Source organism: Electrophorus electricus, chromosome 1 (assembly GCF_013358815.1).
Source record: "Electrophorus electricus isolate fEleEle1 chromosome 1, fEleEle1.pri, whole genome shotgun sequence".
Lineage (NCBI taxonomy): Eukaryota > Metazoa > Chordata > Actinopteri > Gymnotiformes > Gymnotidae > Electrophorus > Electrophorus electricus.
The window spans coordinates 5,609,587-5,623,458 of record NC_049535.1 but is presented as its reverse complement, the minus strand read 5'-3'; the positions used below and the strand labels follow the sequence as shown (position 1 = coordinate 5,623,458).

The 13,872-nt window shown below is 39.0% G+C and overlaps 2 protein-coding genes across 2 annotated transcripts; both read right to left on the bottom strand.

Moving 5' to 3' along the window:
* Positions 1-458: 458 nt before the first annotated feature.
* On the bottom strand, positions 459-4,046 carry rlbp1a (retinaldehyde binding protein 1a). Its single transcript, XM_035531167.1, has 7 exons — positions 4,034-4,046; positions 3,580-3,708; positions 3,052-3,256; positions 1,951-2,129; positions 1,519-1,677; positions 1,246-1,356; positions 459-1,072 (listed from the first exon to the last, which is right to left on the bottom strand). Exons 1-7 carry the CDS (start codon positions 4,040-4,042, stop codon positions 926-928), a joined length of 939 nt encoding a protein of 312 aa, XP_035387060.1. The 5' UTR covers positions 4,043-4,046; the 3' UTR covers positions 459-925.
* Positions 4,047-5,010: 964 nt separating this feature from the next.
* slc39a1 (solute carrier family 39 member 1) lies at positions 5,011-10,508 on the bottom strand. The gene is made up of 4 exons (XM_027004542.2): positions 10,146-10,508; positions 9,349-9,479; positions 8,928-9,230; positions 5,011-8,275 (listed from the first exon to the last, which is right to left on the bottom strand). Exons 1-4 carry the CDS (start codon positions 10,258-10,260, stop codon positions 7,922-7,924), a joined length of 903 nt encoding a protein of 300 aa, XP_026860343.2. The 5' UTR covers positions 10,261-10,508; the 3' UTR covers positions 5,011-7,921.
* Between the last annotated feature and the right edge of the window lie 3,364 nt (positions 10,509-13,872).

The window sequence follows — 13,872 nt, the reverse complement described above, 5'->3', positions numbered from 1 at the left end:
GATTCATGTCTTCACAGTGCAATGCGTATGATGGGTGATGTGCTCAAGAATGTATCATTAACACCCTTCAGTGACCATACATAAAGCTAGATCACTGTTTTGTTTTTTTGGGGAAAAACAATGGTGTGTTATTGGAATAAATATAATTACTGTGTTCTAAAATAAATTATTTTGTTGTTAAAAATTTTTTGGTTCTCTGTGAATAAATATACTTTTGTGCAGTTGCAGCTGACACTTTTTGTGTAATAAGTGATTGAGCATAAGGAGTTGCAGTTCATAACATAGCCAAACCTTTTATTGGTACTCCAGCACCACCCTCAGTTTACATTTAAGGCATTTAACCGACACTTTTATCCAAACTATGACTGAGTACAATTTGAGCAAATCCCTCAGGGGCCCAACTTGGCAGTGGTGGGGCTTGAACCAGCAACCTTCCAATTACAAGTCAAGTACCTTAACCACTATTTTTAAAACTCAGTACACTAGGCAATGAATACAACTGGTCTATTAGAATGAAATTTGTTAATCCTGAACAGCCCTCAGTTTACTAGTCTAAGAAAAAACAAAAAAACGTTACAACATAGTCTAAACAAGTTCTAACAGTCTGCTTTATTGGAAGATTCAAGGTCAGAGTATACATCTACTGCTGACAGTGACAGTAAATGAGTCAATTGTGCTTTCCCATTTGCTGGCCTGTACATATGTGAAGAAGTAAAATTTATAAAGAGTACAACTGTCATGGTTGATAAAGCTTTGTATTGGGTTCTACTGCAATATACCTCATTCTACTGCTATATTCTGGTTTGTTCTGTGGTTTCCAAACGTTCATCCTCGCTCAAACCTACCATTTTTTCATTATGAATTAGACAAATCATTCTAGTTATATTCTGTACTATTTGCAAAGCCTTGTCAAAAACTTTGCCTTTTAAAGAGATGTGTCTTCAGAGCTGAGCAGCCTGATCGCTGTCTCTTTGCCATCGCAGTCTGGACCTGTCCCACTGAAGTCTGGAGGAAGGATTTCAACATCAAAATCCCTGAAGAAGGCATCCAGCTCATTACCATGGACAAAAACCTAAGCATGAAATTACAAAGAGGCTAAAATATACTGCTGCTATTACACTCAGCCCAGTATGATACACAAACAGAAGTAAAAACAAAGTAAAGCTGCATGTTAAAACAAGAAACAGCATTGTGCTTTAATTTGAATCCTGTGCACATTCCATTTTTTTTCTTTGGTCCACTCACTCTTTCTAGTAGTTTGCTTTTCATAAATGGTTTGACCACATTGTAGGTGGTTGTGAAGTACCAGGGCTGGTGGATCACATGCACAGCCTTGAAACGTGCGGGGAAGGAGTCCTAGCCACAGAAAGAAACTATCGAGTTCACCCTCATTGACGTTCCCTTAACAGACCTCAGAGTCTCAGTACAGAAGTTTGAAAAGTTCTATGGTGTGAAATCTATCTTGACATCAACATGACGCATGTGTTCCACTTGAATGTGTAATGTGCTGTTTCTCACCTGCAGCATGTCCACCATCTTCTTGAGGTCAGTGTGTTTGATGCCAGAGGCATGCTGCATGGTGAAGCCCTTAAAATTCTCCATGAGGACAAAGCCGTTGATCTGAGTTTCCTCGTTCTCCAAAAGTTTCTCCAGGATGAAGCAGTACGCACGCAACGTCTGTCATATTTGATAGGTAATCCATTGAATAGTCTGGCTTCTAGAGTTTTCACTTACTAAGGGCCTAAATTGTGGATAAAATCTGGGAGAGTTGACCTAACAATTTACTTTGTGTCAGCAGCACAAAGCATACTATTTAAATTTGGATGCTTGCCCTGGATTAAAAACAAAACAAAACATGAAAGCTGCACATACACATATGATCACAGTATTTAAACCAACATTCTGGCAGTCATTGAAACCATTCTGAGTCAGAGTGATGAATTTACATACTTCATCAAAAGTAACCTCCTCCATATCCCAGTCGTCTATATTGAAGAGCAGAACCACACGGCCATACTTGTCCCGGGTGGAGAGGACACGTGGGTAGCCAGCCTCAATAGTGCTACGAACTGCTTCAGGGCTGAAATCTTCAAACAACTCGGGGTAGTCTCGTCTGAAACGAACATAACCTGGTGCACAACAGTAAGACCTACTTTGTATGAACCATTCTTATGGAGGCTTATGGAGAAAAGTATAGTGGTTTGAAATGCTCTCAGTCAACAGTTTGTATTATACATTCATTTTCCATGGATAGTTAAGACAACCACAAAATAACACTACTGGCTGGCTTGATTTTGTGCCTTAGCACATGCTCTGTTCCAAATAACCTGAACATTCACATAGCTTTCTTACTGGTGCAAGAGGCAATGCGTTGTGACTGGCATACTTCTCCAGGAACAAGCATGCATGCACATGGAGCACCCCAGAGCCTCCAACGTGTGTGAAAAGCCCTGTGCATCAAAGCATATCCTGTCTGCCTGGTCCTAACTGTCCAACAGGCTTTTGTGAAACATTTGCCCTATTTGCACACAAAGGGACTCTGTGGAAGCTTTTTGGAATGCCCCAATTAAGGCAACGTGTTTCTTTCTGTCCATGTGATGAACAGGACAGAGATGCATAGTAGAACACAAAGAAGTCTTGAATTGTACAAACAGTTCTTGCACAAGCAGGAAAGCAGCAGGGTTGCCATCATGGACTAACATTTAAAAAACATAAAACATAACTTCACGATGTGTTAATAAGGGGATCAGACATAAAAAAAAATAAAAAATATATATATATATATATTTAAATATTAAATATATATATATATATATATATATATATATATATATATTTAAATATTAAATATATATATATTTAAATATTATATATATATATATATAATATTTAAATATATATATATATATTTAATATTATATATATATATATATTTTTTTATATATATACAAAAAACAAAAACAAAACAAAACAATACATTCTGACCACAGAAATGATTTTGTTAAATGGCGGTATATGGAGTATGCGGAGGAAGGAAAATTATTCCTGTACCCTTCATAAGCTCATGTGCCTTGTCCACGTTAAACTTTCGTGCACGGATGAACCTTAGAAGCAGGGAATCTGGCCCAGCCCTGAATTTCTCCTGAACACACTTGGCTAAAATGTCCCCTTTCCCAGCCTTTTCTTTCATCAGGCACCTGAGATCCTTCACAGCAGAAACCTTCCTCTCCTCAGTCTCATTCAACTCGTCCTTTGCCTGTAAGCGAAGAATGTGCGGCTGGATGAGGAAGGTAAAACAGATAACGTGTCCCTGTACTGGAAACTGAATGCCACTAGAAATATACGCTATACAGCTTCTGTTAAAGCTTCCATTTCCATTAATAGGTTTCTGTTAGAAGAATGTTACTGTAGTACTTGCTTTCACATGGTTCTCCCATGTTCCTCATAAATAACAGAACATTAAGATTCGAGACTCACAGAAGCTTCTCCACAGCAATGCCTGGAGCACAAAGGGGGGGCGCGGAGATGTCCTAGAAATTGTTATCTGGAAAGACATCTTGCGATAAGTCCACAAATTACCTTCTGCAGTGTGTGATCGGGCAGCTTCTTACATGGCCCAAAGACAGGCCCATGATCCTTTACAGTCAGATGTTCAAGCTTGGACCGCAGTGCTTGCTCCTCCTCTGACACCATCCGGAAGGTTCCGTTCTGATTGAACAATGAGATGCAAACTTTAGGCAATCATTGTGCAAAACTGTCACAAACGAAAATTAAAAGAAAATTAATCCCATAACAAGCGACTCCTAGAGACAGAGATCCATGGCACTCCTTCCCTTCCTCCAGCCTGCTGAATCAGGCAGGTGATAAGTTAATAGTCTGTTTCACAAGACCTCACAGAAGCAGTCAGACGCCAGTAAAAGACGAGTTTATCCTAAAGGCAACCTCTACAACAGGTTTGGCTACAAAATCAATAGGTACAATTGTGCTTAAGTACAATGGCTCAGAATAGGTTTGCAAATGTGGGACAACTTACAGAAGCCATGACTGGGTGACTCTATTCACAGCTACACAGGCACTGAAAACAGAGGTGATTCAATTTAAATCCAGTAAATGTAAACATTTCTTTGTTCATTTAGTAAAAATGGAAATGTATCCTATGTTGCATGATTTTACAGCACATGATTCCTTAAGGAACTTAACAGGGACAATTTACATGTTTTACAAATTTATTTATTTATTTATTTATTTTACAGTTGCCTCAGACTGACTCACTTATCAGGACAGTAAATTTAGCTTTTAAGCAGGTTTTTTTTTCCCTTCGGCAAATCAAAAGGAATGGCTCATGTGCTGCAGATCATGGCAAAGACTTTCAAAAATGATCCATCAAAAAATTTATGTAATCAGCAGGACTATAAAACCCTCATGCAGATTAAGCCTTGCGCTCTTTAATGAGGATCTAAATTTCATTGCAATTGCCAGGTGTTAGATTTATTGTGTGGGAGAATAGACAAAGATGAAACTAAATTAAATCAGAACTGTATAAATTACACATTAAATACTAAACTCCAATCATATTTCTAATCAACCTAAAAAAGTGTAGCACAGAGCCTTATAATTCTAACAGGATCATAATTCTAGCCACACTTTTCTGAAACATAGCACGACCAGAATGAGGCACTATAGGGATTAGAAGCCTCAATTTTAGTATTTCAGTGGCAAATTATAACACAATATAATAAAACATATGCATAATATGAAGTCAAAGACAATAGAAACACCACCGAATCCATTCTGGGTATAAACTGTGGGACTAACAGTAGTTTAACTTTATTGCTTTGAATAAATTCACTGAAGGAATCATACTGACTTTAACATGCCTACAGGGCTTTGTAGGAAATCATCTCATGCTTGCTTGCAGCATTTTTACTAACCTGTGGCATGAATTTAAAATATTGCTCCAAAACATTTAGTCTACATCACACAAAACCCAGGAAAACAAAGACAAACCAGTTTATTTCATCTTGCATTTTAATTAGTGATGTTAATGTCATTTTTTGACCCATACTGAGTATTAACAGTAAATGGATCTTCACTCAAAAACATAACAGTATGGTAATACCCAGGATGCAGTGTCTTACCTTAGCCAGAGAGTAATGAGCGCTGTTCTGACTGCACTGAGGAAAGATGCAAACTGGAAGACAACATAGCACTCAGTGTAGGGGGCCTTTGGCGAGGGGCAGAACTAGGCAAGCTGTCAATCACCAAGAATCTGACCTGTCACAGTGTGGAATGCAGAACAGCTCTGTCTACTGCTCTGTCTACTTTGCATAACTGCTCACAAGAGGTGGGCCAGGCAGCAACACTAATAAAAATGTCAGTTGGCTGAAAGAGAGATTGAGAGGGGTGGATGCCAACTGAGGGTTGAATGCACACAGAAGTCTTACATGTTTGTTGATGCATATTGTGTTTCCATTATCAGGTGTAGTTAGATTTGACTTTTATGAAGTTTCTGGTAGCAGCATGTTCAAAATAAATTGTGTAAAACGAAATACTGATACCACTCTTGATAGTCGCTCATTAGACACCATTCTCCTCGTGCACCCATTGGCACTAGCTGTAGTGCTGTAAGAAGTTTGTCTCAGAGAAGAAGAGCTAATCTAATCTCAGCTCAGGAATAGTAGGCATTTCATTAGGATATGAAAACACCCTTAACCTTTTTTGAGGAATCGGAAATGCTTTTGCGATGCATTGTGATGTACTCTTCACATACGGGAGACATACTCTCACATTGTTCAGTATAGGGTTTGATGAGTGTGATTATTTAATGCAGCAGAACTCAGTTCCATAAGGCCCCACTATAGGATGCATTACTTTTTTTTTTTTGCCATTGCTGTGATTCAACCAATGATCTGTAACAAGGAAAATACTAAACCGCATGCCTTTGGATCTCCAATCGATCACTTCAAGTATAAAAAGGATAGAAACTGAGGGAAAAAAACAAAAAAAACAAAACAAAAAAAACCCCACATCATCTGTGAATCTTAGGCCATAGACATAGACTTCAATTCCAAACCAAAAATGCTCAACAAATACTTTTTGCACTTTGATCCCGTCAGCTTGCCTTAACCTGCATTTACCTTGTGCTGATTGTAAACAACCTTCTTTGCTCGGTTAAGAAGCTGAGATGAGAGACCACCAGTAAGTCCGTTGAGCTGTTCTTAAGAGAACAATTCATCCGCCAATCATGAGCAGGCTCACCAGAGAAACATTTTCCTCTCTCTAGGCCCACTATAAAACTACTAACTGCTTGCTAACACCAACTCAATCTGATAATGATCTTTGCAACTTCTCAATTTGATATCATGCAGTTCCTGTTATAGACGTTGGGTTTAAAAGTACTAACATCTTATTCACACCCACATTATCTGCAGTAAACATATGCACAAACTAATGTATAATAATTGCTCATTTAAAATAATGAGAAAATTCTGATTTAATGTACTATCCATTGTAATCATCATTCACTTAACTATGCGTTAAGCATCTCTGACACTGCATTATCAAAGCAGAGTTTAGTGAAAGGTTGTGTCATGTGAACGGCTGAGGTAACTCCCGGACTCTGACCACCACAATGATAAACTTGTGAGATTAGGCATGTGAACAAAAAACAGATAATGAGTCCTGAATTAAAGTGTTTTAACACCACACTGATGAACACAGCACAGCACATAGCTCCACCCCTTGTGTACATGGCTTCGGGCTTTAGTGGTGCATTTTTTGCACTTTTTAAATTATCTAGTTTTGGCAAATCTTATGTCCCGAAAGCATATTTTCTTTTAGGTTTGAGGCATTTTTTTTCTGCAGGTTTTAGGAACTAGACATAAAAATCAAATCATCTGCATAAACACATTTAAATATTCAGCATAAGTCATGAGATGAAAATTTTAGTTCTGAAAGGAAAAAACAAAACAAAAAAAAACAAAACCACACCCTGGAGAGTTAACCACCTAGCCTACTGGCACAATAAGTGATATCGCCGCACAGTGTTTTTCTGTGTGGCTCTAACAAACTTAACCCAACTTCCTCCTCGGCATTTGAAATGCAGAACATTTTCTAAATAGATTCAATTTCATATTTATTGAACGTGTAGGCTATAAAACTTAATCACTTCTAAATGGTGTCTTGATTAAAACGGCTTGAATATATAGCATGCATAGCTTTATGCAAGCAATACTTGGAAGGCACCCCACAGATTTAGTAAGATCACTAGGGTTAGAATTAACAGGGCCTGCACAATATAACAATTAAAGTTTGTTCCCCCCACATCACAGCATGTTTAAATTTCACCATGAGTGAAATGCACAAAACTGCTATGACTGCAAGTCAAAATCTTATCAGTTAGAATTATCAACATAGTGTGTACAACAGTACCTCATACAGGTTTATCTGTTGCAAGAAATTCAAGTCATTCCTCTAGTACCAAAAATGGCATAATAGGTTCAATATTTGAGTCTTCAGTAGAATATTACCTATTAAATACTAAAACGTTTTCATGGATTTAAAGACTCATAAGACAACATAAGCACAAACTATTTGGCTTCTTAGACAAACAAACAAATGTTTTTGATTTAAAAAAAAAAACAAACAAAATATATTGCACTGTTTTATGGCACTTAATTGTTCAAAATATTCCAAATATTTAAATCAAGTCCCAAACATCATGTTTTGATTAAGAAAAAGCTTGTTTTTAAAAACATCTTTATCCTGTCAGTTGGTTTTAAAAAACGTTATTGCATTTAAAGAGTTTATCACCTTCCATAGAATCCACATGCAGTAAGTGGAATGCTTTGAAATAAGCTCCGTGAGTTTCTTTCAAATACCTGTGGTCCAGTACTTGCCTGCCCAACAGGCAGGGAGTCCCTCAGCCTAGAAAACATAAGCTGGCCATAACGGAAAAGCCCAGTAGGATGAAGAGGACTTTGAGGAGCTGCCTCTCTGGAGAGTTGAGCTCATGAGGGAGGATCTCCAAAAAGGTGATGTAGATGAACGTTCCAGCTGCCAGCCCCTCCAGCACTGCCTGCACGAGTCTCCCGGCCTGCAGCTGAGCCTCGCTCACACCGATGCCCACGGCAATGCCGATGGGTGACATGGTGGCAAAGATGATGATGTAGATGGCGAGCCACGCAGGCCGCACACCACTCTGCACCAGCTTCACTGACAGGCTGAACACAATGATGCTCTTGTGGACCAGGATGGCAGTGCAGATCTCTAACACCTGGAGGAAGAAAAAGATGTCCAAAGATGTCCAAAACAGGTCCTGAAAGTGTGGCTTGAGCTTCAACAGTATTTTATCAACATATTGCATTTTTCTGAAATTCACACATTGATGAGGCAGATAAATTAGTCTTGGTCTGTGCCCATCGCATGGCTTCACATGGCTAACATTCTGTGTAACCTTTGATGATAAGTCAAATGTCAACGTGCATTAAAGAGCATGGCACAAATGCAGAAAGTGTTCTAGGAAGATGACAAACTCACCTATAATCGGTGTAGCCCTACATGTGAAGCACATGATCAAGCCTGGAAAGTCAAGCACTTTCACTTATACTCTTCCACTGACAAACTCATTTAGGTAATAGTGAACATGTTGCTATTTGAGCAGAGAACTTAATGAAATACAGTAATGCATCTAATGCCATGAAAGCATCTAATGTCAAGGCGTCAGCTGCTGTTCAGTTGGTGGTGGGGAGGGGTTATCAAGTTTCTGCCTGTGGTATTCTCCTGGCTTTACCAGATCTGATTCAACTTGTTGGCAAATTATCATCAAGATCTCCATGAGGGCAATGTCAAACACCTAGAATTGACTGTAGCAGGACGGTAATCTGACACATATGGCGGCAAGGATGCCCATTACACAGCTCTTTTACCTTGGCGTCTGTAGACTGCAAACCGATGGCCAGGCCCTCGAACACCGAATGCAGAGAAAGAGACAGGAAGAGCATGAAAGAGCGGAAGGAGGAGTGCGCCTGCAGGTCCACATGCACGTGGTGGCCGCTGCTCTCCAAGCTGTTCATGGAGTGAGGCCCGTGGGCATGGCCATGTCCCACAGGGGGAAGTAGAGGGGAACTCTCCTCACCGTGCCAGTGAGTGCAGCTGAGGACTAGCCTCTCGATGATCAGGACGGCAAAGAAGCCGCACGCCATGATAAACTCTGCCAGTGGGAAGTCGCTCTGCCGAGACAAAACAACAACAACAAAAAAAAGTAGACATCTTAGGGAAATTCCGCAGCTGAGCCGTTCCAGGCCCAAGTGGGATTAGCAAACGATTCTGCACCCAAAGCAAACTCACATCCATCTTCCTTATATCCTGTTCCACACTTATGTCAGACAGGTAATCTGGGATAATGTCCAAGAGACAGGCGGCCAGAAACACTCCTCCAGCAAAACAGCTGATTAAACTCAGGACTATTCGATGGGTTTCTGGGGAAGAGAGTCAAAACAAACACAAAAAGAGAGTCTCAGTTAGCTAACTATCTGTATAAAGGCCATTGATGCTCATTCGGTGATCATGTATCCAGTCTTTGTTTAAAGGGTGATTTTGCGGTATTCACTTTAACAGCTGCAATTTCCTTTCTTAAAGAAAACAGCCAAGAACAGAAGTTTCAGTTCCATTAAAAACACTGAGCTGGGTGTAAAGGATGAGCAACAAGGAAACTTTTGAATCAGCTGATTTTGGTTATAATTATGTAAGCCAATGTCCTCAAAGAGTGAACAGGCCTGGGGGAATATTATCGAACACCAAAGATTAACAGCAGCCCTACAAAATAAAGGAATTATCCAAGAACAAAAATGCTTCAACATCCTCTCGTTTCGGTTTAGAGAGCAATCTCCCCCTGAACTGTAGGCAGTGTCACGGCATTTTTCTGATAAGTGTACAAGTTTTCAGCCTGGTTAACAAACAAAGTTCTCCGACAAACACGCTAGCTATCCAACTGTATATATTCAATTTAATCGCTGTAAGGGATTAAACACGACTGTGGTGCCTAACATTTTGTGGAGGCTTTGGTGAAGGTCAGTTAGGTTAGTGAAGATCCCTGCGCTGAGCTTTAACCGCTCATTTTCAGTACTGAAGATGAGTGATCTTACCTGTTCCACTGCTTTCTCGAAACCACTTCATCGAAGCGGGGATGAATCCAAAAAACAAAGTAAGACACAACAAGCCTATGAGCGCACCCACTTTTACCTGCAGAAGATACTCCATCGCGAGGTTTTAGCAAAAAAAACAAACAAACAAACAAATATTTGTAAACAAATGCGGGAGATGGCAACCCCCTTTAATAGAGTCGGATTAAAACGGTTGTTTAAAAAATAGATCAATCATCTGGCAACGATACATCTTGTGAACGTTAGTCTCTGTGGAGATCGCTTAAAATAAGGTAGGCAGGTTATTTCTTTCACGCTTTTCTAGCTATAAGCGCAGATAAACCATTCTCTCTCATATTGCTCCGCCTCGTGACGTAGCTTATGAATGACTTGGAACTTCCTGTCTCTTCATAGCGCTAGGAATTATTTGGGCACGTCTGCAGCGTACGTACGTTTATCCCTATTATTCAAACAGGGCAGCTACAGGCATGAGGTTTTAAAAATGACTTGGATTCGCAAAAGGATCTGAGAAACATTATACACATTGGAATCGGTAGTACAGCACAGTTCATGAGCGGATATCGTATTGGTTTGAAATGACACACTGACAGTCTTATGACGGTGTCCACGTGAGGCAAAGCTCTGTAAAGCGAGAACAGTTGCTAAGGACATGTGACCTTTCCGTCAATATAAAAGCCAGCACCTGAAAACCTGAAAAAGTTGGCACAAAAAAAAGAGAAAGAAAAACAGCTGTTAGACGAATTAAGACAAATTAAGACAAAGTATGCTAATGTGTTATTTTACCACTAATGATTAGCTAGCTAATTAAAGGTAAACACCACATTTTGGTATTTTTCAAACTAATGATAAATACTATCTTGGACAATGGACGTATACCCAAATCGATTAAAAAATCATTTGTTTTTGACTACTTGCCTAGTGGCATTTGTGTTGACTATGACAACATCAATAAAAGCTATATTTCCATCCACTCTTAAGTTTGAGATTTACACAGTACCTTCTCACTGTTAGATTTGGGTTTTTGTCATTATATTCAGGGAATGTATAATTGGTATATATAGTAATTAATGTCATTTTCTTACTGGTTTTGTCTGGATTTCTGTTTTAAATGGACTTAAAATATTAAATTGGGACTTTTATTTTTTGACAGAATTGGATTTGCTATTGTGCCAAGTGTCGCTAAAATCACAATGCTCGTGAGGCAGTCAAGCGCGAGCGCTGCCAAATATATATATGCTTTTTTTGGGTCAAAAATCTATTGAAAGCTAATCGAATTACTGTGTGAAGCTAATTTAGGAATCAAGACTAGAATTTATTTTAATTTTAATAATTATGTAGGCATTCATTTTACTTTTCCTTTTTTACACTAGCCTGAATATGTGTGCTTATTAGGCTATGTGACTTTTCTACTGAATATAGTATGCATTTAAAATACATAAAATACATATAAAATACATATAGGGGGTGGGGATTTTAAGGGCTTGCGACTGAGACAGGACTTTAAAAATTATTAGTACATTCAGTTTATATATATATATATATATGCTGTTTAGTGTAATTATCAGATATTTTGAAATGTTAACCTGGCCTATTTAAGTCCAGTAAAAGTGGTTTCTCATTACTAAAGCTATCAGTGAGGTTGTGCTATGCATTATAAATATTCTACCTGGACACAAGCCAAGAAGTGATCAGCTGTCCTGACTGCCTGGTGTAGGGTGTCTAGCTAGGGTAATGTTGAAAGACCCAATGACCCCATGCAGGTTACATAACTGCTTATGTTATAAAGAAATTAAAGAAATTCTTATCTTGCTTCTACACGCACTGGTCATTTGAATGTCCCTATCTTCTAGGTGCATTATACAGATGTACAATTGCCCTTGTGTGTCACACAGTTTGTCAGCCATTGATAATCAATGGTCAGTCTTTGACCACAGAAACACAGCTGACACAGCTTCTTGCATGGTGAACTCATTCTCAAAATAGCCAGTGACACAGCAGTGGCATGGTTGATATTGCACTAATAGGAGTGTATTAGACACAGCACTATTACTGGTATTTCTACATGACACGTCACTGCCGGGTTGAGAGTGATATGCCATCCAATAATATCAATCCATCAGCACCCCCATGGTCAGCAGCTGATCACTGATGAAGGCAGAGGGGATGGCTAACACTAACACTAGATGGGCTACAGTTGCTTACTGTGTACCCATGTGTCTCTAACAAAATGTGTAATGAGTGTAAAATAGTCATTCTTTTACTAATAGCTGTTGAGGTGGCTATTTACCTTTTAAGGTAGGAGTTAATATTTTGTTGCCAGTGTCATTGTGTTATTTTGAGTTATTGTTGTTTTTGTTGTTATTGTTGTTAAAACTCAATGTTTTAGAGTTGATTTTATTTTTAGACACAACAAACACACACACACACACACACACACACATATATATATATTATATAATATATGTGTGTGTGTGTGTGTGTGTGTGTGTGTGTGTGTGTGCTTAACAAATAACAGCTGATTTGGTCTTAAGTACTTTAAAAGCATGGCAGCAGATGCAGTGATTTACATATACCATGAAATAAAATTCATCATTTCAGTCTTGCGGATACCTCATTGCTTTGATTTAAACGTGGCCGTATGCGACTGCAGTTAAACCATGATGATGTCAAGCAGCTCCCTCAGACGCAGGCCTTTTACTTTGTGCTTACTTTTCATTTTCTCTCATTTTAGTCTTAGGGGAGTGCAAATTCTGAGCAAAGTTATACGAAGGTAGGTAGAGTAAAGTTTCTCATTTAATATTCCTGTTGCTAACTGAGCCCCATACCGCTCAGCAAGCGCAGCTACCTGAAGCATCAATAATACAAGAGGAAGTTATTGTTCTGTTGCAGGTGACACCACCACTGAATCAAAGGGCTTGTAGAGAGGCTGCGCTGGTCCTTTCACTGGTTCTGCTCAGGTTTCCGTAGCCGCAGACAGAGCTCCGGCATGCGTGAGATGATTCTGAACTCCAGTGAAGGGCCTGATTGTCTGGTGCTGGGGACCTGGTGAGACTCTGTCTTTTGTTGACAGCTGTTGGAGACCTACTGGCAGTCTTTTGCATGAAGCAGTACATTCAAGGACATTGTGCAAAAGTTATGTCCCATGAAATGAAAAAAGCTGGCAGGGTAATCATATCAGTTTGACCGCACTTTATTTCAGCTGTTCACTATCCCAAACCTTTTAAAAGTAAATTCCTTAATAGCATTATATTAATGTAAAGGAACACAATTACATTTATGCTATATTAAATGCAAAGCAGCTTACAATTATGATTGAATACAGTTCAAGCAATTTAGGGTTAGGGGCCTTGTCAGTTACCCAACAGTGGCACCTTGGCAGTGGTGGGGCTAAACTGGCAACTGGATTACTGAACTGAACCAGATTACTAGTCAAGTACCTTAACCATTGAGCTAGCTCTGCTTTTAAATATTCATTGATGACAATCATAAGTTTATAATACTTATAATTCTTACAATCTCCACACTCAAAACTTTAGATGAAATTTCTGAAATGTTTTTTTCAAAGCCATTGAGGTAACCACCATAATGCCATTCTGTTACATAACTCCTCAGGGGTCCTCACAATTGCTCTGTTTTCTCATATTTCACCCTCAAACCTTTATCCATGCCCTCCAGAAAACAGCCAGATGGCGTATGCTGAAATGATAGC